Below are 24,042 nucleotides of genomic sequence, written 5' to 3'. Positions count from 1 at the left end.
AAAATGTTTCAATAATAGTGTCACCTTTGGGGGAAACCGGTGACATTCATTATTCTATAAGTGTTTTTCTGAGTATTTGTTCACAGTGTGGTAAGGGCTAAGATGGGCACTTGGAATATGGTGGCACAGAACAAACATAGTCCTGCCCTCACAGAGCTTAGAGGAAATAAATAAATGTCTAATATAATTTCAGATAGTGGTATGTGCAAAGGGTAAAGGAATAAGAACTGATGAGATTAGGAGTGAGATTACGGACACATGCCACCACGCCCAGCTAATTTTTGTATTTTTAGTAGAGACAGAGCTCCGCCATGTTGGCCAGGCTGGTCTTGCCCTCCTGACCTCAAGCGATTTGCCTGCATTGGCCTCCCAAAGTGCTGGAAGTACAGGTGTTAGCCACTGTGTCCAACCTCAAGTTTCTTCCTTTTCTGTAATTTGAGTCAAATATGAATAGCTAGCAAAGTTTATTTAGGTAGTTCCTTTTCACTGAATTTTAACTTATTGAATGAATAAGCTTTGCTGATTGGTGGGATACATGAATGGACCATGAGTTACTTGAAAGCAGGATGGTGTCTGACTTATTTTGCATTTCTCAAGCCTTGCACAGTGTCCTTTTGAATGCAGAAAGCACCAAATAAAGGTCATCAAAATAAATAAACAGTAGATGAAAGACTATCCCAGCATTTATAATCCATATAGTTTACTAATACCTTTTATTAATTTATAATGAGTATACGAGATAATAGCAGTAAATAAGGACTATCTAAATGCAAAAACATACCTCCAAGTATTGCTGAACCACTTGTTCTGGAGTGTTTCCTAGGAATACATAGAAGTCAAGAATGCCTCCAATCGTGCGATAAGTGATTGCAGGAGCTGGCTGAAGGGTAACCTCTGAAAAAATTATAATGAGATTTATTAGAATCTTCTGGTTGGAAGTAGACTCTTCTCTGCAGTATAAATAGCTGAGCTATCTAAAAGAGTCTCAGTCTCATTTTGAAAGGGATGAAAATCACACTGTTCTTTTTATCAGAAGATTGTTGTTGGAGTTTGTCAAAATATTTAATGTGTAAGACACCAATGAAGACTTGAGTTTGTTTGTTTTTTTTAAGAGAAAGAAGAACAAATTTTATTTTAACCTAGCCACATACAAATACAAGCTTCTGGGTTTTGTGAGTGGCTTCACCCAAAAAACCTTTTAAAAATTTTATTAGATGAGTTTGACTACAACTAAATATTTAAAAATAAGTAAAAATGCTTATTGGAGTACCATTAATCCAGAAGCTGGAGGAGGAAGATTTGGAGGGGGAAAGGGTGGCTGGGCTATGAGAAAGAGCCTACAAAACACAACCTTGTTGCCTACAGGCAGAAAGTACAATTTACACGTTGAAATCTACAGGTATTTTTGGAATGCATCTATCAGTGGATCCTATTTTCTATGGACTATAAGGGGAAACATTGTATCAAAGAAGACCCCTGCAGTGGTTTTCAATGAAAATAATGTCAAGTATGACCTGGATTTGTAGACAGGTTAACCTACTTTCAGGTTCCAGTTTCAGCAAAAGTATTGTAGGTTCAAAATGCTTTCTGTTCAACAGTGATCTCACCATAAAAGTAAGTTTTTATAAAAGCAGAATCCTAAAACATATTCCTACCTACAGAAGACAAAAAGATGCTTCCTACCCATGGCATTACTGTTCATCAGAAAAACTCCAAAAGAGGAGCCACTGGCGTCTTCAAGGCACAAGAAGAATGTATGAGCTCCATACAGATTAATCATGTCCTGTCAGCAAAACAGAAGAACAGTAATAGTGTTATGTGTTAAGAAAGTTTTCATTCACCCTAAAATAAATTCAAAAGCCATCTATAACATATACTTGGTCAACACTTCATGTAGTGTAACATTGTATCAAAAAGGCATTGAAATGATATTATCAACTGGAAAATGAATAAACAGAATACGGTATAGCTATACAATAGAATTCCATTCAACAATAATAAAATAATCATACACACTACAACATAAATAAACCTTGAAAGTGTTATGCTAAGGGAAAGAAACTGACACAAACAACCATATATTGTATGATTTCATTGATATGAAATATCTAGAAAAGTCAAATCTATAGGGACAGAAAGTAGGTTAGTATTTGGCTCGGGCTGAAGCAAGCTCTGGAGTTTAAGTCTCAAAGGGCAGAAAGGATCCTATTGCGGTGATGCCAAAGTTATAGAACTGGATTATGACGATGCTTGCACAACTCAGTATATGTGCTCAAAGTCATTGAATTGCACACTTAAAACAGATGAATTTTATGGCCTATACATTATAACTCAATCAAGTTATTTTGTAAACATATTTGCTATGATGTATACCAAAATATTAGCAGAAAGTGATGGTATTATGAGTAATTTTGAATTTTTTATGCCTAGTTGTATTTTCTAATGTTTCTGTGGTTAACATATAATACTTAAGTGGAAAAAAAGCTTAAAACTAATAAAAAGAGAAAGAAAAAATATTTAAATCTGTGACAAAGCTGTGATGAGCACTGATACAAGAGATAATATGTGTGTGTGTGTGTGTGTGCGTGTGTGTGTGTGTGTATAACTCTAAGTGCCTTAAGAATAAAAGAAGTTGAGATCAGAATACGGAGAATGTTTTACAAGCTCCCTGTGTGACAGTATCATCATCTTAGCCACAGCATAAGGCAATAATACTGATAATGGTAAATACCAGGAGAGGGGGAAAAAAAGAATCAACATAATTTGCAAAATTGAGAAGACCAGTAAGCCTAGACTAGATGTAAAATTATAGCCAGGAAAACTAATGGCATCACACTTGGATAGCATACAGACAAAATTTTTAAAATACATTTTGAAGAAAGAAAAAAGCAGGAGAAAAAGAAAAGAAAAAAGAAAGGAAGAAAAACAGGAAGGGTGGAAGGCATTACATCTAATTTGTGACTACAATTTAGGAATGTCAGCTATAGAAAGTCAAACGTAGTACAATTCATAGTTTTCAATATTTGCCAGGGTCCTTGACCAAACACTTATTACATGGGTTGGCCATTGCTTTTTTGTCTTTGCTCTGCTCTGCAAGGTCACTCCCTCCATTGTATCAGATGCTGTTAGCTAGGCTACAGGTTAATGTGCTACTTGCTTTGTTCATCTCCTGCCAAATATGAATTGCAAAATGTCAGCTCTCTGTCTCCCTTGCACCATACTTCAGCTTGCGGCTCTTGCACAGATCCAAGAAATATCATCAGCACCATGGAGGCTTCAAGACATGCTCTACAAACCTACATGACTCAAAGCATTGTCCATGGAACAATACCTCCTCAAATCCTTTGTTATCAGTCAACCGCAAGATAAGTACAAAAACCAAAAGTCAAAGTCTAGAAATTCTTTCACAGCAATTGAAAAGGGTAATATTTTATGTCTGTTCAACTGAAAATTTAGGCTTTTTTGGTATGTCTTTGGATTTTTTATTTCATTTTTTCAGTAATATATTTTAATTGTATTTTACAAAAGTATTGCCCATGCTGGATATTTTTTTTATTTTTTTAAAGAAACTAGTCCTTCACTCCTGGATGCCAGGAGCAGGATGCCAGGATGCCAGATAAGCTGAGAGGCACTAATCTAGAGCAGTCCTTCTCCCACTTTAATATGAATGTGAGTCACCGAGGGGTCTTGTAAAAATGCAGATTTGGATCCAGTGGGTCTGGGCTATGACTTGAGATTCTGCATTTCTAACAGCCTCCCAGGTGATGCCAGCGCTGACGTCTCTGAAACATACTTTCACTAGCAAACACCTAGAACAATATGAAAGCTGTCAAGAGACATTTTTAGTCCACTGAGTTCTACTGAGCATGGCTCCTACTGAAGCCCTCATTTCCTCAGTTATTAAACCAAGACATAGTAATCTGGCAGAAGTATACTAGGTTCTAATATAATCATGAAATTATACTTCCCATTAAAAGTGAAATTTGTTTAAAACAATGCTACATTTCAAATTTGCTAGAAAATTTCTAATTTATTTTTTTTATTTCTAGTATTGCTATATTCCTGAATGTATAGGTCTCAAGAACAAATATTCCTCAACACTAACACATCTAAAATGATCGAAGTAAGATAGATGTATTCCCGCAGGCTACTTTTAGGAAAAGAAGGAGGGTATCCCTTACTGTAGGCGATACTGAGGAGAGGCACCTCACCTTGGTGGGGGTGGCATCCCGGGTGAAGATGGGCCAGGTCTTCCAGGTCATGTTGTGGCGGTACTGCTGGTGCACATGTTCTCCCAGCCCATACACATTGGCACTGGGCAGTCGGAAAGACAGTTGCAGGTACTGCTGGGCAAACTGGAGGGGCCCGATGCTAGTGTCCAACCTGGGCCGTAGGGTAAGTAGAGCAAGCATCACCAAAAAACACTCTTTCCTCTGCTAGGAAGCTATCTTTCCTTTCCACATACACTTAGACCTCTGTTGTTTCATGTGTTATCAATTTTCACACTACCTTTGAAGGCCTTTCTAGGGCACCTCTGGTTCTTTGATTCGAGAGGAAGACAGCATTAGTGGCAGGATGCCAGGAGCTCAGGTTGGACAATTGGGGAAAGAGAGCAGAGTTGACTTCATATTTAATGTGCATCTACTACATTCCAGGCACCACTCTGGGTGTTTTATAAACAATGTCTCATTACCCCTAGCAAAAGTGGATATTTTGAGTCCCTTTTTTTGGTCAAGGAAACTGATACTGTTAAGAAGAGGTATTTTGCCTGATATATAACACAGTTGACTTACTGGTACCAGGATGTGAATACTGGTTTTACTGACACTAATACTTCTATTTACTCCAGTACAGTTTGTGAATTAAGCTCAAATTGTTGGTCACTGCTTGATAGCAAAATTCACAGTGAAAAAAATTTAAAGTAATAGACAATGAAGTTTGAGTTCCAGTATGAATAATAATTTAAAACAATAAAATCCCCTATTTTATAACATATGTAAGCCGGAAGTATATTTCTGTGTATATATAAATATATTATATTATACAAATAGATAAATATATTAAATATACTACATATTTAAATATATAAATATATATTATTGAATTTTATATAAATATTTAGATAAATAAAAATATATTATGCAAAATATATATTTATATTCAATATATTGATGTATATTAACATATATTAAATATTTATATTAAATATAAATTAATGTTTACTAAATATATTAAATATTTATATTACTATAAATTAATGTTTATTAAATACATTCTAATACATTAAATATTTACATTAAGTCTAAATTAATGTATATTAAATATATATTAAACATTTATATTTAATATAAACATAAATATGTGTAAATATATTCAATGTATAAATATGACATATTTGTATATTAAATACATATGTTATATATTATATTTAAAATATTATATTAATTTATATATATTTATATATGATTAAAATATATCTATATATTATATATAATTATATAATTTAGCAAGCATTTTAGTATTACGTTTTAGTATTCTGTTTTACGAGCATGATAGGCTAACACTGTTATTTTACAGCAAACTCTTTGACATTTTTCTGATATTCAAACATTTTCTCTAGTTGTACTTAAATATTTAACTGCCCACCCACAGTAAATCAGAATGAGTAATATCAGAACTGTGTGTTCAAAGATGCACCAAGAGGGATGAAAAGCTCACAAGACTCTTCTGTTGCTTGTCCTCATTATTTTGATGCTGAAAGGTTTATCAGTAACCTCCACATAATAGGTCAAATTGGAGGCATCAGCAGTCCCATCAACCAGCCTAATATTTTCATGGGAAACTTCATAGCGTATGTTATTGTAGTCAGTGATCTGTCAAAATAAAAACAGAAGGGACAACTGCAGATAAGACCACTTCCTTGTAGACAGAGCTATAAAAGACGTTCCATCTCAAATAGCACCCCATGAGAATAGCTTCTAATTCTTGACATTGTGGCTCCTGATTTGTGAAGTCACCCAATTACGTGTGCCCCATCAAATAAAAATTAGCCTGCCCATCCCATCCAGAGATTCCTGCAGAGAGGAAGAGAAGTACCTTCTGCTTCCACACTTCAAGCCCAATGTGGACACACTGCTTTCTTCAAAATGTATTTAGCAGTCACTCCCAAACCAACCTTAAAATGAAACCGATTGGATGTCTGATATTCAGCTGTGAAAAGGGTGGTGGCGACATCATTTCCAAACAGAGATGGGGACGGCAACCTTTTCAACTGGGCAGTAAATCCTATGGGTGGCAAGATAGGGGGAGAGAAAGAGAAGGAGACTAACTTTTAGGGGTTTTTGTTTCTTTGTTTTTATTTTGAGATGGAGTCTTGCCCTGTAGCCCAGGCTGGAGTGTAAGGTGTGATCTTGGCTCACTGCAACGTCCACCTCCCAGGTTCAAACGATTCTCCTGCCTCTGCCTCCCGAGTAGCTGGAATGACAGTCACCTGCCACCATGCTCAGCTAATTTTTGTATTTTTAGTAGAGATGGGGTTTCATCACATTGATGGGCTGGTCTTGAACTCCTGACCTCATGATCCACCTGCGTCGGCCTCTCAAAGTGCTTGGATTACAGGCGTGAGCCACCGTGCCCGCCTAACTTTTACCTTTTATTTTACTTTGCAGTTGATGTATCTGGGCCATAAGGAGTTGTTCCCAGGCACAACATCAGGGCAGTGCTCACCTGTGCTTGTATTTGTATGGCCATTGCTGGCTTCATAGCCCCAGTTACAGGGGAAGAAGCACCTAGGGACATTGGCATCCTCCACAGGTGACCAGCAGCACTTATATTGCCATCTGCAGATATCCTGTAACAATGACACAGAGTTAGCAGTATATAAACTGAGGGAAGGAAAGTATTACCTATTTATTTATAATCCATTTTATTCCAAGGAGAATTTAAGATAGGTTATAATTACATTCACTAATTTATTTGTTCTTTATTTATTCATGCATCTATCCAACTGTCCAATATATATTTATTATATACCAGACATGGAACTGATAATACAGATAAACAAGACAGAGCCTGTGCCCTCAGCAAACTTACTGTCTAGTGGCAAATCCATACAATTAGAAAAGCAATTACATACAGCATGATGATATGAGGTCTCCACCAAGTGTGTCCAGGAGCTGAGGGAACACACGGTCACTGTACCCAGCCTAGTAGGCTTGGAGTGGGGTAGGGAGAGCTTCCAGGTAAGTGAAAGGTAAGTGAAAGGTAAGTCCCGTCATGAAGCACTAGGGGAGGTTAGATAGAGCAACAGTATTCCCAGCTGAGAAGGCAGCAATGCATGACAGACTCTGAAAAACCACACATTTCTTGTGCTGAAAACATTGAGTATGAGAATGAAGCTGGAAATCACATAGTATTTTTATTAGGAGTGGGTTGGAAGCCAGACCAAGAAGTTTGGACTTTCCCATGAGAAAGAGTCATGCAAGTGGCTAACAACACAGCAAAAAAAGAAATGCATTTCCAAAAAGTAAGCAAAGGGAAGCTAAGAAAATTAGAGATGATTAAAATAAAACTAGGACAGAGGGCAACATAGAAATTCACAATGTCTCTACTATGTCCAAGGCAAAAACAAATTACATGTGGTTCTTTCTCAGAGTGGCTTGATTATAAATATTTTTTGGTGTTATTTAGCAAGATTTATTTTGTAAAGGTCTTATAATTTTCACATTAATTTACATAAAATTATTTTGTTATGATAAATAAAACAAATGGCAACTGAGACCAATGTGTTAGAATAAACATAGGCATTCACCTTCCTCACCTAACTAAACTTACATGAAATGACAGAAGTGATTTTAAGAAAAAAATTATAAATCTGTTTATAACACAGCAAAATAAAATGCAGTGTGGCAATTCAGAAATTCAATTACAATTGAATTTCTTTCTTTCTTTTTTTTTTTTTTTTTTTGAGACAGAGTTTCATTCTTGTTGCCCAGTCTGGAGTGCAATGGTGCAGTCTCGGCTCACTGCAATCTTCACCTCCTGAGTTCAAGTGATTCTACTGCCTCAGTCTCACAAGTAGCTGGGATTACAGGCTTCTACCACCACACCTGGCTAAGTTTTGTATTTTTAGTAGAGACAGGGTTTCACCATGTTGGCCAGGCTAGTCTTGAACTCCTGACTTCAGGTGATCCACCCACCTCAGCCTCCCAAAGTGCTGGGATTACCGACGTGAGTCATCGTGCCTGGCCTACAATTGAATTTCAATTATAATTACAACTACAATTGAAGTTCCATTACAATTCAAGGTGAGATTTAGGTGGGGACACAGAGTCAAATGATGTCATTCTGCACCTGGCCCCTCTCAGATCTCATGTCCTCACATTTCAAAACATAATCATGCCCTTCCAATAGTCCCTTAAAGTTTTAACTCATTCCAGTGTTAATCTAAAAATACAAGTACAAATTCTTATCTGAGACAAAGCAAGTCTCTTTAGCCTATGAGCCTGTACAATCAAAAGCAATCAGTTTCTTCCTAGATACAATGGGGTACAGGCATTGGGTAAATATACCCATTCCAAATGGAGAAATTGATCAAAATGAAGGGGTTACAGGCCCCAAGCAAGTCTGAAATCCAACGCGGCAGTCAAAGCCTAAAGCTCTGAAATAATCTCCTTTGACTCCATTTCTCACATCCAGATCATGCTGATGTGAGAGGTGGGCTCCCACAGCCTTGAGCAGCTCTGTGTCCATGGCTCTGCAGGTACAGCCACCTTCCTGGCTGCTTTCATGAGCTGGCATTGAGTGTCTGTGGCTTTTCCAGGCACACACTGCAAGCTGTCAGTGGACCTACCATTCCAGGAGTTGGAGGACAGTGGCTCTCTTCTCACAACTTCACTAGGCTGAGCCCCAGTGGAGACGCTGTGTGGGGACTCTGACCCCACATTTCCCTTCCACACTGCCCTAGCAGAGGATCTCCATAAGGATTCTACCCATGCAGAAAACTTGTGCCTGGACATCCAGGCATTTCCACACATCCTCTGAAATCTACGTAGAGGTTCCTATACCTCGATTCTTGACTTCTGTGCACCCATGGGCTCAATACCATGTAGAAGCAGCCAAGACTTGGGGCTTACACACTCTGAAGCCACGGCCTGAGCTGTACCTTGGCCCCTTTTAGCCATGGCTGGAGCTGCTGGGACACAGAACACCAAGTCCCTAGGCTGCACACAGCAGGGGGATCCTGGGCCCAGCCCATGAAACCATTTTTCCCTCCTGGGCCTCCTTGCCTGTGATGGGAGGAGCTGCTGTGAAGACCTCTGACATGCCCTGGAGACATTTCCCCATTGTCTTGGCAATTAATATTTGGCTCCTTGTTACTTATGCAAATTTCTGTAGCTGGCTTGAATTTCTCCTCAGAAAATAGGCTTTTCTTTTCTATTGCATCATCAGGCTGCACATTTTCTGAACTGTTATGCTCTGCTTTCCTTTTAAACATAAGTTCCAATTCCAAACCATATCTTTGTGAATACATAAGCTGAATGCCTTTAATAGCACCCAAGTTACCTCTTAAACACTTTGCTGCTTAGAAATTTCTTCTGCCAGATACCCTAAATCATCTCTCTCAAGTTTAAAGTTCCACAGATCTCTAGGGCAGAGGTGAAATGCCACCAGTCTCTTTGATAAAACATAGCAAGAATCACCTTTATTCTAGTTCCCAACAAGTTCTTCATCTCCATCTGAGACAAGCAGCATTTGGTCAAAGTCATTCAACAAGTCTCAAGGAAGTTCCAAACTTTCCCACATCTTCCTGTCCTCTTCTGAGCCCTTCAAACTGTTCCAACCTCAGCTTGTTACCCAATTCCAAAGTCGCTTCCACATTTTCAGGTATCTTTACAGCAACACCCCACTACCTGGTACCAATTTACTGTATTAGTCAGTTCTCATGCTGCTAATAAAGACATTCCCAAGACTGTGTAATTTATAAAGGAAAGACATTTAATAGACTCACCATTCCAAATGGCTGGGGAGGCCTCACAATCATGGTGGAAGATGAAGGAAGTACAATGGGATGTCTTACATGGTGGCAGGCAAGAGAGCTTGTGCAGGGGAAGTCCCCTTTATAAAACCATCAGATCTCATGAGCCTTATTCACTACCATAAGAACAGTATGGGGGAAACTGCCCCACAATTCAATTATCTCCACCTGGCCCCTTGACACATTGGGATTATTAAAATTCAAGGTGAGATTTGGGTGGGGACACAGAGTCAAACCATCATTTCCATTTAAAAAAAACAATGAGGAATGTGTAATGTTAAGATTTAGAACAACAAGATTTAAAGCTCCTTAATATTTGAACTGAATTACAAAAGAAAACAATGAAAGAGAAGTGTTATGAAAAAACTTTAAAAATCAAATTTCAAATATCTCAGAAAATAATATAAAAAAAATAAAGAAACGGAAAATATGAAAGAAAGAGTAGGTGAAGTGACTGACAGACTCAGACAGCAGCACTCAACGAAGAACATTCCAGAAGGAGAAAGAAAACAGATGAGGGAAAGAAAAGCAAATCAAATGTCATGGATCATGAACAACTCAATGTACAACCCAAGACACCGAAAAGTACAAAATAAACCCACAAAAAGTGCGTAAGATAATAAAAACAAAAGCAGTAATTATAAACTAGAATGTTCTGGTAACAAACTGAAAAAGGGCAGTCCAAATAAATAAGTAAACAAAAACATATAGGCCCATTTCACTTAAAAAAACATAGATGTGCAAAATATCAATAAAATATTAGCAATTTGAATTCATTCATATATTAAAAGAATTAATACACAATATATGAATAGGTCTTATTAAGCAAAAGTTAGAATGGTTCCAAATTAAGAAATATTTTAATGTAATTCACGACACTGACAAAAGAAAATTGTATGGTAATCTCAATGGAAGCAATCTATTTTAAAAATATAATGTGGTAAATTTAAATGCCTTAAATTTAAAAAGCAAGTTGGAAAACTATATAGTATAATCAAATTTTTGTTAAAACAAAACAAATATATAGATGCAAAAGCTTATAAAGATCAAGAGAAGAATATACACTAAGCTACTGATTTGATTCTGGGTGATTCTGGGGGGGTAATTTGGAGATAGGAAGCTTTCTCATTTTATTCTCTACATAACTATAATGTCTGAATCTTTCCTGTTAAAGGACTGTGTTCAATGTAGATTGTGACACCAAAAATGAGAATATATCACAACACTACTCATTCGAAAAAGGCATAGTGCTGACAAGTATTTTAGATGCTAACATCTGATGTCATTTTCCTGAAAAGCCACAATGTAAATATAACTTAAGTCAGTGCTTCACACTTATTATAAACAAAGTAATTACATTATAACCATACAATCTTTGTAAATGTACTTATTAATTCTCCATAGATCTAATTGACATTCCTGTCTCAGTCGCTCTCTTCAGATAATAAAAAGGGCTGGAGGGATCAGTGAAGAAAGAATTTGGGGGTCTGGATGGCCTGTGGATAGTTGATTTTCCTAAGGCAGACATGAAGTACCTCTGCTCCCTCTGAAACTGGGGTCAGTGTAATTTAAAAGGTCAGTTCCATTGTCATAAATTGTTTCAAAGTCCACAGACCTCTATAAAAAGCAATAAACATTTAGGTAAGCGGTCTGCCCTAACACCCCTACTTCAGTTTTCAACCATTACCAATATCCCAGACACCAAAGGTCAAACCCCAGAGGCAATTACTACTCAATCTTTCAGTCCCCGCGTATCTTCCACACGGATTTAGAATGGAGACAGGGAGACTTGTGAGTCTCCACTATAGTCCAGGCATGAGTTACAGTAACACAGACGCTAATGAACTGATGCCTGGGATATAGCAGTTGATTCACAACAAATCTCCCTGTCTCCGTTCTTTCTGTCGCACCAAACTTGAGTATTCTTCAGTTATCTTCCAAATAGATGTTATGTCATTTTTCATTAGAAATTGTTAATTAATATAATTTAAAAATTAACAATTAACTTGGAAATTGTCTAGTACAACTTCCATTTGATGCAGGGATTTCTTCAATAGAGTCTCTGATAGATGCTTAAAATCTGTAAATGATATGTAACCAACTTCTTCCAAAACCAGGAAATTCCATTTCTATAATTTGTATTTTATTGCAATGTTATTTATTAGGTTTAGTTAAAATCAGTCTCCAGGAAGTTCCATTTTCTAAAACCTACTATAGCTGCATGTTGCCTTTCGGATAAACTGTCTCAAACTATACTGACAATTTAGAAAGAAAAGAGAATCTTGTAACCTATGAGTTAAAAGACATGGAAGAAAATGGAATGCACATTGGAAAAAACTTCCAACTGTTATTATTTGCAGGTAACATTATCATATCAGAAAAAGCAAACGTCTACAAACTAGGACAATTAATAGGTAAATTTAAGATTTCTGGTTACAAGATCAGTATTCAAAAATCAGTTTTAAATCTATATATCAACAACAGAGAAACAGAAAATTAAAATTTAAGAATAAGACTTGAATAGAATCAAATAGAAAAAAAGTAGCAAAAACATGTGCAAAAGCTCTCTATCAAAAATTTTGAAACTAAAATCTCAGTGCATAGAAAGATAAATACCATGTTTAGGAATTGAAATATTCACCCTTGTAAAGATAGTAATTTTCCCAAATTTAACCTGTAAATTTTATGCAATCACAATAAAATTTCTAGTAAGTTTTGTGAGAAAACTGGCAGGCTGGTATGAGAGACACTAAAATTAAAATGTATTCAGAAACCTAAAGGGCAAAGAATAAGCTAGGCAATCTTGAGGAAAAGTAAGAATGATTTGGAGGACTTCTATAACCATACATTAAGACCTATCATAAAGCAATAGTAATTAAGGCAGTACAGTATTGGCAAAAGAACAAACTAATAACTCAACGAAATGCATTCCAGAAGCAGATCCATACCTATAAAGACATAATTTACAGTAAAGTTGCCACTAAAATGCAGAGGGAAAAAGATCGTCAGTTCAATAAGTGGTGACGGATCGATTAAAAATTCAAGAAAAAAAATGTTTCTGGGCCAGGTGCAGTGGCTCGCAGCACTTTGGGAGGCTGAGGTGAGCGAATCACAAGGTCAGGAGTTCAAGACCAGCCTTACCAAAATGGTGAAACCCCCATCTCTACTAAAAATACAAAAAATTAGCTGGACATGATGACGGGTGCTTGTAATCCCAGCTACTCAGGAAGCTGAGGTGGGAGAATCGCTTGAACCTGGGAGTGGAGGTTGCAGTGAGCCGAGATCGCGCCACTGCACTCCAGCCTGTAGACAGCAAGACTCCATCTCACACAAAAACAAAAGTGTCTGAACTCTTTACTGATACCATATACAAAAATCAGTACTATATTCATAAAAGATCTAAATTTGAAAGATAAAACAATAATGCTTTTAAGGGAAAGATAGTAATATATTTTTCTGACCTGGGAGTAGGCAAGAATTACTAAATAGAATATGAAATGAATCAACCACTGAAAAAGTGATAAAGTGAACTATTTTAAAATTATGAACTATTTGTCATCAACAGTCGCCATTAAGAGAGTTAAAAGACAAATAATAGACTAAGATATATGTCTAACAAAGGATTTGTATCCAGAATACATAAATAACTACTACAAAGCAAGAAAAAAGATGAACAGTTTAGTAGGAAAAAAAGGCAAAAAATTAAAAATACATTTCATAAATATGATTACCAACTAGCCAATAAGCATTTCGAAAGATATTTAACCTTATTAGTCAAGAGAAACATGAAAATTAAAACCATAGAATGGTTAAATTGAAAAAGGAGAAAACACCAAGCGTTGATTAGGATGTAGAGCAAATGAACTCCTATATACTACTAAAAGAAATGCAAATTGATACAAATACTTTGAAAAATGATGTTGCAGTGTCAGTTAAAGTTTAACATGTACATATCCTATAGACTGGAGGTTCCATCCTTAGGTATAGAGCCAATAAAAATTCTTCCAACTGTTCACCCAAAGACACCCAAAAATTTGATGTAAATTTTTTTGAGTCGTGCTGTTCATAGCAGCACGACTCAAAAAAAACTCTAGATGAAAACTCACAAACGACTATAAAGAATAGGATGGATACAGAAAAAAAAAAAAAAATATATATATATATATATATATATACACACACACACACCCCCCTAATAGGCTAAATCTCATAAAATTAATTTTAATTTTGAGGTTGGGCACAGTGGCTCACCCCTGTAATTCTAGCACTTTGGGAGGCCAAAGGGGGTGGATCACAAGGTCAAGAGACCATTCTGGCCAATAAGGTGAAACCCCATCTCTACTAAAAATACAAAAATCAGTTGGGCATGGTGGTGCATGCCTGTAGTCCCAGCTACTCAGAAGGCTGAGGCAGGAGAATCGCTTGAACCGGGGAGGTAGAGGTTGCAGTGAGCCAAGATCGCACCAGTGCACTCCAGTCTGGCGACTGAGTGAGATTCCGTCCAAAAAAAAAAAAAAGACATATTTAATAGAACTTGAAGTTTACAAATTTGAAAATATGGATGAAGTGGACACCATCCTACTATATGCCAAGAGAAGAATGGTTAAACTATGGCATACTCATATAATGGAATATCACTCAATGATACAAGGAATTATCTAATATTTGCAACAATAAAGATGAATCTCAAAAATGTGCTGAATGAAAGAGGCTTTACACTACACTGTATGATTCCATTCATATGAAGTTCTGCAACAAGCAAAACTAAACTAAGGTGGAGATAAATCATCAGTGATTACCTGTTAAGGGGTACAAGTCGGAATAACTATTGGGAAATGTCGTAAGATAACTTTCTGTAGTGATGGTAATATTCTGTACCTTTGGGTATAGAATGGTTTAGCTTACACATGTATAGACATTTGCCATAATTCAACAAATGTGCACCAAAGAATTGTGCAAAATGTATTAATAACAACTCTTTGTATGTGCGTTGTATATAAGTGTAATATCTGAAGATAAATAATTATAATCAAACTTTGGACTGTAGCTAATAATATACATGGTGAGAAATTTATGAAAAAGTGAACTGGTTTCTAGAACTTACTTTCAAATGCATAGAAATCAGATAGTTTAACAGATGAATGAAGTGTGGGATAAGTGATAAACATGAGAAAGCAAAGTAAAATACTAATGGTGAAATTTAAGTGGTATTATGGGTATTATTTAAGTGGTATTTATGGGTATTATTGTAACTTATTTCAGTCTTTCCATATGTTTGAAAAGTTCAATACAAAATTGTTGGAAAAAATCCATTTTCCATTTCTTTTTAAAAAAAGTTAAAGTAAGAATATAAAGGTGGTTGCTAATATATATCAATAAAACAATTCTCTTAAGCCAGTAGCTAACTTTGTGCTTGATACTTTGACCACGAATTTCCATTAAAGTCAAGCACAAAATAAGGGTTGCCAACCATCATCACTTTAATTATATTATTCTGCAAGAAATAGACAATACAATTAGACATATGAATGTATAAGATAATATTAATACAAAGAAAAATTATCCTTATTTTAGTATAATGTAATTCTATACTTAATATCCAGAGAAGGGACTACAAAAACATTTTTTATAAACAATAGGAGATTTAACTTGATCAATTATATAATAAATAGAAATAAATATACTGTATAAACATAATATAAAGTAAAAATAATAAATATAAAGTAATAGCAAGAAAAGAAGCATTATAATAAAAGAAGCACAACTTACAAAATATAATGGATTATATTTACAATAGAAACCAAGGATGTGAAATACCTAGGAAAAACATCATAATTCATATGCAACAAAACATATAAGAGAAACATAAAACTCAGTTAAGAAATATATGTACACATGGGTTGGGCGCGGTGGCTCACACCTGTAAGCCCAGCATTTTGGGTGGCCGAGGCGGTGGATCACCTGTGGTCAGGAGTTCGAGGCCAGCCTGGCCAACACGGTGAAACCCCGTTTCTACTAAAAATACAAAAATTAGCTGGGCGTGGTGGTAGGCACCTGTAATCCCAGCTACTCAGGAGGCTGAGGCACAAGAATTGCTTGAACCTGGGAGGCAGAGGTTGCAGTGAGCCAAGATCCGTGCCACTGCACTCCAGCCTGGTGACAAAGTGAGACTCTGTCTCAAAAAAAAGAAAAGAAAGAATTATATGTATGTATGAAAAGAACTGAAATGGAGATACTTTCTAAGTTTTTATAACAAGAAGATTCAAATCTATCAAAATGTCAATATTGTTTAAAATTTAACTGAAATTCAATACTGTCCTAATTAATATCTCAAGAAGATATTTAATTTAGAATATGGGGCAAATAAATAAAATTTAAATATATAAATACATACAACCTTTATGAAAAAGTCCCAAGCCACAACTAATCAGCGTTCAAGTAGCTGATATTTTATGGAAGCTACTCAGGGAGAAAACCTGTGTTCTTTAGTACATATTCACTGGGGCCTCTATTGCCAGTAACATAATTCCAGAGGGCGCTTGTTGTAGCAAGTTGCCTGAGTTCTGTAAGTGACTCAACCAGTGACTCAGGTAAATGCTAATCTATTTTCTATCACTATGGATTTCTCTATTTGCATGTGCTTAATGGCCTCTATTCTCAAAGAATACATAGTCTAGCCCACAAACTTTTAACCTTTCTACCACAATCCTTGGAATCACACGTAAAGTACCTTTAGTAGCACCTGTAATCTCCCTCCACTTTGGACTTTATAATCCACAGGTTAACATTCTTGTTAGCTTTTCCTACTCTTCCTTTTTCTCAACACTGCTTCCCTCAGGATCTTAATATTGTTATTTTAATAAGGTAAGAAAGAAAGAACTCCAAACAAATCAGAGGCCCAGAAGCCATGCCACCCCCGCCCTTTCCCCACTTCACATATTCATCTCTTTTCAATAACACCCCGTAGGCCACCAAAAGCGATCTTATTTCTCTGACCTCGGTCACCTCCTGGTCAGGTATGCAGTCTATCCTTTCCGAGTGGGGAATATCTGGGCACTCTGGAGTAAATGAAGTATCTGCATAGGAATTAAAGGATAAAGTTGAAAATGTGTAGTGTAATCACAGCTCCAGGAAGGAAGCCAGCAAAGTTACAGACTTTCAGTCAATTCTGCACACAACAGATCACCAGTAGCTGGTATCTACATTTGCATACAATGTTTAACACTTCTCCAAGCTGGTATCTATATTTGCATATGATGTTTAACACTTCTCCAAGGTTAAACACGTTTATTTCTACTTTGTTTGCTTTTTATACAGATACAATTTGTATACCATAAAATTCATCCTCTTAAAGTATATGTCAATGGTTTTTAGTTAAGAAGTTGTACAACCTATGACCACTATCGAATTCCAGAACAATTTCATCACCCCAAAAAGAAATGACATTCCCATGTTCTCCCAGTTCCTCCCAGTCCCTGGTAAACACTCATCTATTTTCTATCACTATGGATTTCCCTATTCTGAACATTTCCTATAAAAAGACTTTTTCTTTAGTCTTTAAAATTTTTTCTTTAAAATTTGTGGCCTTTTGTGTCTGGCTCCTTTCACCTGGTCTACGGTTTTGCAGGTTAATCCATGTTGTAGTATGTATCAGTGCTTCATTGCTTTTAATGGCTGAATCACATTTTGTGTGTGTGGATATACCACATTTTGTTTATCTATCCATCGGTTCATGTACATTTGGGTTGTTTCTACTTTTTGAGCATTATACATAATTCTGCCGTGAGCATTCAAAAGTTTTTCTATGAACTATGTTTTCAGGTCTCTTGGTTATATATCTAGAAGTTGAATTGTTAGGTCATATGATTAACTCGATCTTTAGCTTTCCGAGGAACTGACAAAGTTTTCCAAAGTAACCACACCGTTTTGCATTCCCATTAGCCATGTAGAACAATTCCAGTTTCTCTGTAACCTCAGCAACACTTGTTTTTATCTGTTTTTAATTACAGTCATCCTAGTGGGTGTGAAAGCGATATGTTATTGTTTTGACTTGCGCTTCCCAAATAACTGATGATGTTGAATATACTTCCATGGGTTTAGTGGCCATTTATAGATTTCCTTGGGATAAATGTCTATTTAAATGTTTTACTCATTTAGAAACCTTTTTTAAAAAAAATTTGGATTTGTAGTATTTCTTTATACATCCTAAGAGAATATATTATCTTATATTCCAATGTATTATGTTAGAATGTATAAAGAAATATATTTGCAAATGATGTATCTGATAAGGGCCTAACATCAGATATGTTATCTGCAGATATGTCCCCTGAATCTGTGGATTGTTGTTCACATTCTTGATAGTTTTCTTCAAAGTGTGCTTCAAAGCACAAAGTTTTTTTCAATTTTGATGAAGTCCAATTTGCCTATTTTTTTCTTTGGTTGCTGTGCTTTGGGTATCGTCTAAGAAGCTGTTGTCTAATCCAAGGTCACAGACATTTTTATTTATGCTTTCTTAGAGTTTTATAGTTTTGGCCCTTATATTTAGGTTTTTGATAAATTTTGAGTTAATGTTTATATATGCTGTCAGGTAGGGATCCAACATTATTTTTGTTGTTGTTGTTACCAGGGAAGACCTGATTAAATAGCTGGGAAAGTCTTTTTTCTTACTGTTTTTTCTTTAGTCTCTTATATATAGGCACAGCTGCTTAAAGACACCAGATGACTCAGGCTACATATCAGGAAGATACTATTGGCCTCATTGGAAACAAACACCTTCACTCAACATTAGCTATTCTTACTTTAGCCTTTATCAACTTTGTGGAATCTTCTCCCCATAACAACAGCAGAAGTAGGACTGGCTCATGGACTCCATGAACCATCTGAAATCTAGAATTTCATCAGAATTTGGAGGAAACAGTTACTGTGGGCATTAGCAGGTGTCCGTTAATGCTTTTGTTTTGATTCAAAACAAAGCCCCCAAATATATTCACTATCACTATCTTTATGGCACTACATTTGTATGTGTATATATGTATATATTTCAGTAAAAATTTGTCTTAAAACTGGATTCCGGCAATATGCAACAACATGGATGAACCTTGAGGACATTATGCAAAGTGAATTAAGCCAGTCACAAAAGGACAAATACTCTGGGATTCCACTTAAATAAACTATCTAAAATAGTCAAACTCATAGAGGCAAAGAAGAGAATGGTGGTTGTCAGGAGTTAGGGGAAACAGGGATTGCAGAGTTGCTAATCCCCATGTATAACATTTCAGTTATGCAAGATGAATAAGTTCCAGAAATCTGATGTACAACATCGTTTCAATAGATAACAATACTGTCTTATACACTTAAAAATCCAGTAAGAGGGTAGATGTTATGTTCACTGTTCTTACCACAATAAAAACAAATTGATTTTAAAGCCCCCCTTTCAACCCATGGAAATACATCTTCAAAAAAGAAAAAAAAAAAAAAAACCCAGAGAAAAGTTCAGTATGTAAGACAGTTAAAAGCATAACTACTCTGCATAAATCAGAATGTGGTTTAGGGTGAATGCAAGTGTGAAGATCTAGTTTTATATCAAATAAAAGAAACCAATTATTCATATACACTGGATAGCAATCTTATGAGACTTGCAATCTAAAAAATGTTTTAGAGGAGAGAAGTAGGAATAAGCTCAAAATGGCTTATATCAATGGTTTTCAGATCATCTTTCAAAGTTATAAATAGTCCCTAGAAAGTGTCTTAATGTTTACTGTGGAGAGAGATGAAAAGAGATGGAGCAGGTAGGGTTCTACTATCAGGACAGCTTCTTTTCACTGTAGGCTCAATTCACATCTATAAAGTGAGTTTGTCACGCAGGACAAAGCCCAAATTCAGCTTTACTGAAAATACATTTTTGAATTACATACATTTTATTATTTAGAGTACAATATGTGCTTGAAAGAGAAGGCATTCTGTTTGATGCTTCCGGGTGTCTGAGAGAGAGAGCGAGAGAGACAGATAGACAGATAGAACAGTTTCAAAGGCACCTATGAAGAAACTATAGCTATGTATGTTGGTATAACCAAGCCAACTTAATGTAATCTCCCTGTAACCTTCGTTTCCTTTTCCATAATATAATGGGGCTGGAGGCACTGTTACCTTAACTGTCCTTTCTCATTGAAGGCAGTATGACTTCATGACTCTGGGTTGAAGGGCAGGCATCTAGTGAGCCTAATTTTGCATCTTGTTAAAATTGCACCAAATGGGGCTTGGGAGACCCTAAATATCACTATCATTCAGGGTTTCAGTGCAGAAAAAGAACACTTATCTTTTGGAGTTTAACTTAAACTAATTGGGGATGTGAATTTTGAATACCGCAATGTAGTGGCATATTGAAAAGTAAAAGAATAAAATAATCTCTTTGGCATTTAGAGGGGACTTCCTTTACCCAGCCTTCCAACCCACAAGCATCTCCTTTACCTGAAGGTTCCTCCAACACAAGAAGCAGCAAGAGGGTATCTATGACCACCACAATTAGGCAGAAGATGATCAGAAGGACTTCCAATACACTGAGCTTCCTTGCCATCTAGATAGACACAGATAATTGGGTTAAAACAAATCACAAAGCCCCACCAATCTAAGAGGATACATAATCATTGTGATTGTGAAATTGTTTGCAAGATGTGGTTGTTTGCAAGATGACCTTGATTATCAGCATCCTCTTTACATAATCTAAAGATTATTTGTTTCCATTTATCAGTGTCCCTAATTAACTCTAGCTTTACATCCAACACCTGTAAAGCCCTTGACTTTTTTGCATGCAGAGGAATTGAGGATTGTCCAAGGAAAAGTATATCAGGCATGAAGAACTGAAGGGAAAATGTTGTGGAATAACACACAGAAGATAGATGAGGGGCTGAAGTAGCTCACAAAATCCTTTAGATGTCACTTTGATCTTCACATCCACCTAATGTAGTAGACAGGAAGGTATGCTCAGGGAGAGAGAAAATAGCAAAGCTTGAATCTAAGTCTTCCTCTTTCAACTGTCCTGGGGATGATGCTGAAGTCACTGTTTAGGCTGTTTAAACATCACTGACATTCTTAAGGATCTGGTAGCAAAAACATCCTGATGCCCAGGATGAGGCTTGCTGGTATGTTCACACCACACAACTCACAGAAATTTGGTGGATCCTAGTAACCCTGAAGATCATTTACTGACCCAAAATTTAAAATATTTTCTATATTGGAGGATGTACTGAACTGGGAATCAAAGGGCTTGAATTCTTGTCCTGATTTTCTTACTAACAGATGGGCTATTTACCTATTTGGACCTGTATTTCTTCATCCACAAAAATGAGATCAGACACTGGATGTGTTCTCGTTTTTCTGCTCTGATTACAGTAAATCTAACATTATTACATGTCTCGCAGATCCATGACAGCCCTCAGCTGCCATGCCTTCATTGCCATTCCATCTCCATCATCCCCAAAAGTTAGCTAGCCCCTGGAATTTATCATCCTCAGAACTGTTCCACTTTTGAAATTGTAAATTCATATGTAAATGAGCAATGTCCTTTTACTATCCCATTGTCTTACTTTATTTTATTTATTTATTTATTTATTTATTTATTTATTTATTTATTTATTTTGAGACAGAGTTTTGCTCTCGTTGCTCAGGCTGGCACAATCTCAACTCACCGCAACCTCTGCCTCCTGGGTTCAAGCGATTCTCCTGCCTCAGCCTCCCGAGTAGCTGGGATTACAGGTATGTGTCCTGTAATCCCAGCTAATGTCCTGCTAATTTTGTATTTTTAGTAGAGACAAGGTTTCTCCATGTTGGTCAGGCTGGTCTTGAACTCCTGACCTCAGGTGATCTGCCCACCTCTGCCTCCCAAAGTGCTGGGATTACAGACGTGACCCACTACACCCGGCCTGTCTTACTTTATTTTAACAAAGTATTTTATCACATCAAGGCTACTGTTACCTTTCTATTTCCTTTTAATCTCCTAGCTCTTCCTAGCTGTTAGCCTGAAAAGACCTAGGCCTCAGTGTTAATTATTTCACTTCTCATTGCTCTCATCTTCCTTGTTCCCTATCTGCTAACAGAATCTGCAGGATGAAACTATCCGTCCAAACATCTGCCTCTGTGCTGACACACCTAGCTCAAGGGAGATGCCACTGAGGCTCATAATCTCCTAAATAAACTGGGCCTGCAAGCCAACTGATGGTCTTGACAGTGCCTCTCACTTTTCACAGCAGTAATTTTTATTTTATTTTATTTTATTTTATTTTTTTGGAGATGGAGTCTCACCCTGGGAGTGCAGGGGCATGATTTCAACTCACTGTGACCTCCACCTCCCAGGTTCAAGGGATTCTCCTGTCTCAGCTTCCTGAGTAGCTGGGACTACAGGTGCGTGCCACTACGTCTGGCTAATTTTTTGTATTTTTAGTCGAGATGGGGTTTCACCATGTTAGCGAGTCTGATCTCAAATTCCTGACCTCAAATGATCCACCCACCTCGGCATCCCAAAGTGCTGGGATTACAGGCGTGAGCCACTGTGCCTGGCCTCGTAGCAGTAATTTAAAAAATTGATCCTTTTATCCTTCTTTTCAGGCCTGACCGCTATTACCTACACTCTTATTCTCATACAATATCATCGCTGATATAAAATAGAAAGTAACTATTTTGCAGAAACTACTCCATCTCTCTGCTTCTCAACCCAAGCTTTTCCACAAAAGGTTATTCACATCTATGTAAATTCTTACTTTTCCCCCTCTATTCTCAGTGAAACAGTTTTTCCTCTTCTTGTGTAAGTATAATCCTTGCATTTATTGTCTAGATCTCACAGCTGTTGAATTTCTCAAAAATCTTATTCCGCCAATTATCTCTTCTTTTCTTGCAGAATCAATTTCACTCTCTGAGTATTTTTTCTTCATAAATATACCCCACATCACCTCAAACTCTGTTAATGACTCTGTGTGCTTCTCCAGGTAACATAATAACTTTCTTTTTCCTTTCATAGCTAATCCTCCAGAATGATAATTCCACACTTTCTATATTCCCTTCTTCATATTGTCTTGGCTGTTTTCTGCATTCCACTGGAAATGCTCCCACCAAGGTTACCAGTGACATCGTAGCTGAATACAATGGACACTGTCTTGACCACTTAACCACTTCCTCCTCCATGAACCTTTCCACCTATGGATTCCTTGATAGGAATCTTGGCTTTCCACCTATATTTCTGGCTTATCTTCAATATTCTTTGTAGTCTCCTATTTCTTTTCTTCTTCTTTTTTTTTTTTTTTTTTTTTTGAGACGTAGTCTCGCTCTGTTGCCCAGGCTGGTTCTCGGCCTGATCTCGCTTGATGGCACGATCTCAGTTCACTACAACCTCTGTCTCCCAGGTTCAAGCGATTTTCCGGCTTCAGGCCCCCAAGTAGCTGGGACCTGCCATCATGCCCGGCTGATTTTTCTATTTTTGTAGAGACGGGGTTTCATCATGTTGGCCAGGATGGTCTTGAACTCCTAACCTCAGGTGATCTGCCTGCCTCGGCCTCCCAAAGTACTGGGATTACAGGCATGAGCCACCACACTCGGCCCTATTTCATTAAATGTCGATGTCCCCCAAATTCTGATATAGGTTTCTTTTTAAAACTATGCACACTCCTTGAACAATCTCCACCCCTCATGTGACTTTATGTGACATGTGATGGCAATCCAATCTGTATTTCTAGCCCAGGGATTTAGATTCATATATTAAACTGCCTGTTGGACGTCCCACAGATTCAACCAAATTTAACATGTTTAAACCTGAAATCATCTCTCCCCACACTTCAGTCCCAGTTCCTACCAATTTGGCCAAATTATTTGTTCCTCAAATAATTAATAACTTGAGGAATAGAATCACATTAAAAAAAAAAAAAAACACCTAGGAATCTTTTTTTAATTCCTCTCATTCTGTTAGTTCTCACAGCCATTTACCAGTTCAGTCAGACTACTTTTCCGGTATCTTTGGGTTA

General features: G+C 36.7%; 1 protein-coding gene across 6 annotated transcripts in view; it reads right to left on the bottom strand.

The window, feature by feature from the left end:
* MGAM2 (maltase-glucoamylase 2 (putative)) overlaps positions 1–24,042 on the bottom strand; it is a 139,410-nt gene that overhangs the window by 113,648 nt on the left and 1,720 nt on the right. For 5 of the 6 annotated variants that reach the window (XM_077997580.1, XM_077997581.1, XM_077997579.1 and 2 more), the window contains exons 2-9: positions 20,504–20,609; positions 17,033–17,112; positions 6,727–6,850; positions 6,176–6,285; positions 5,719–5,873; positions 4,212–4,383; positions 1,684–1,783; positions 782–894 (exon numbers count right to left, since the gene is read on the bottom strand). In XM_077997580.1, coding sequence (XP_077853706.1) covers positions 782–894; positions 1,684–1,783; positions 4,212–4,383; positions 5,719–5,873; positions 6,176–6,285; positions 6,727–6,850; positions 17,033–17,112; positions 20,504–20,609 — 960 coding nt within the window. Of the gene's footprint in view, positions 1–781; positions 895–1,683; positions 1,784–4,211; positions 4,384–4,509; positions 4,907–5,718; positions 5,874–6,175; positions 6,286–6,726; positions 6,851–17,032; positions 17,113–20,503; positions 20,610–24,042 lie in introns of those variants that run through there. The other variant, XM_077997578.1, reaches the window with a different exon arrangement.

Source organism: Macaca mulatta, chromosome 3, assembly GCF_049350105.2.
Source record: "Macaca mulatta isolate MMU2019108-1 chromosome 3, T2T-MMU8v2.0, whole genome shotgun sequence".
NCBI lineage: Eukaryota > Metazoa > Chordata > Mammalia > Primates > Cercopithecidae > Macaca > Macaca mulatta.
Note: the sequence above shows the minus strand (reverse complement) of the source record. Positions and strands in the feature narration are given on the sequence as shown.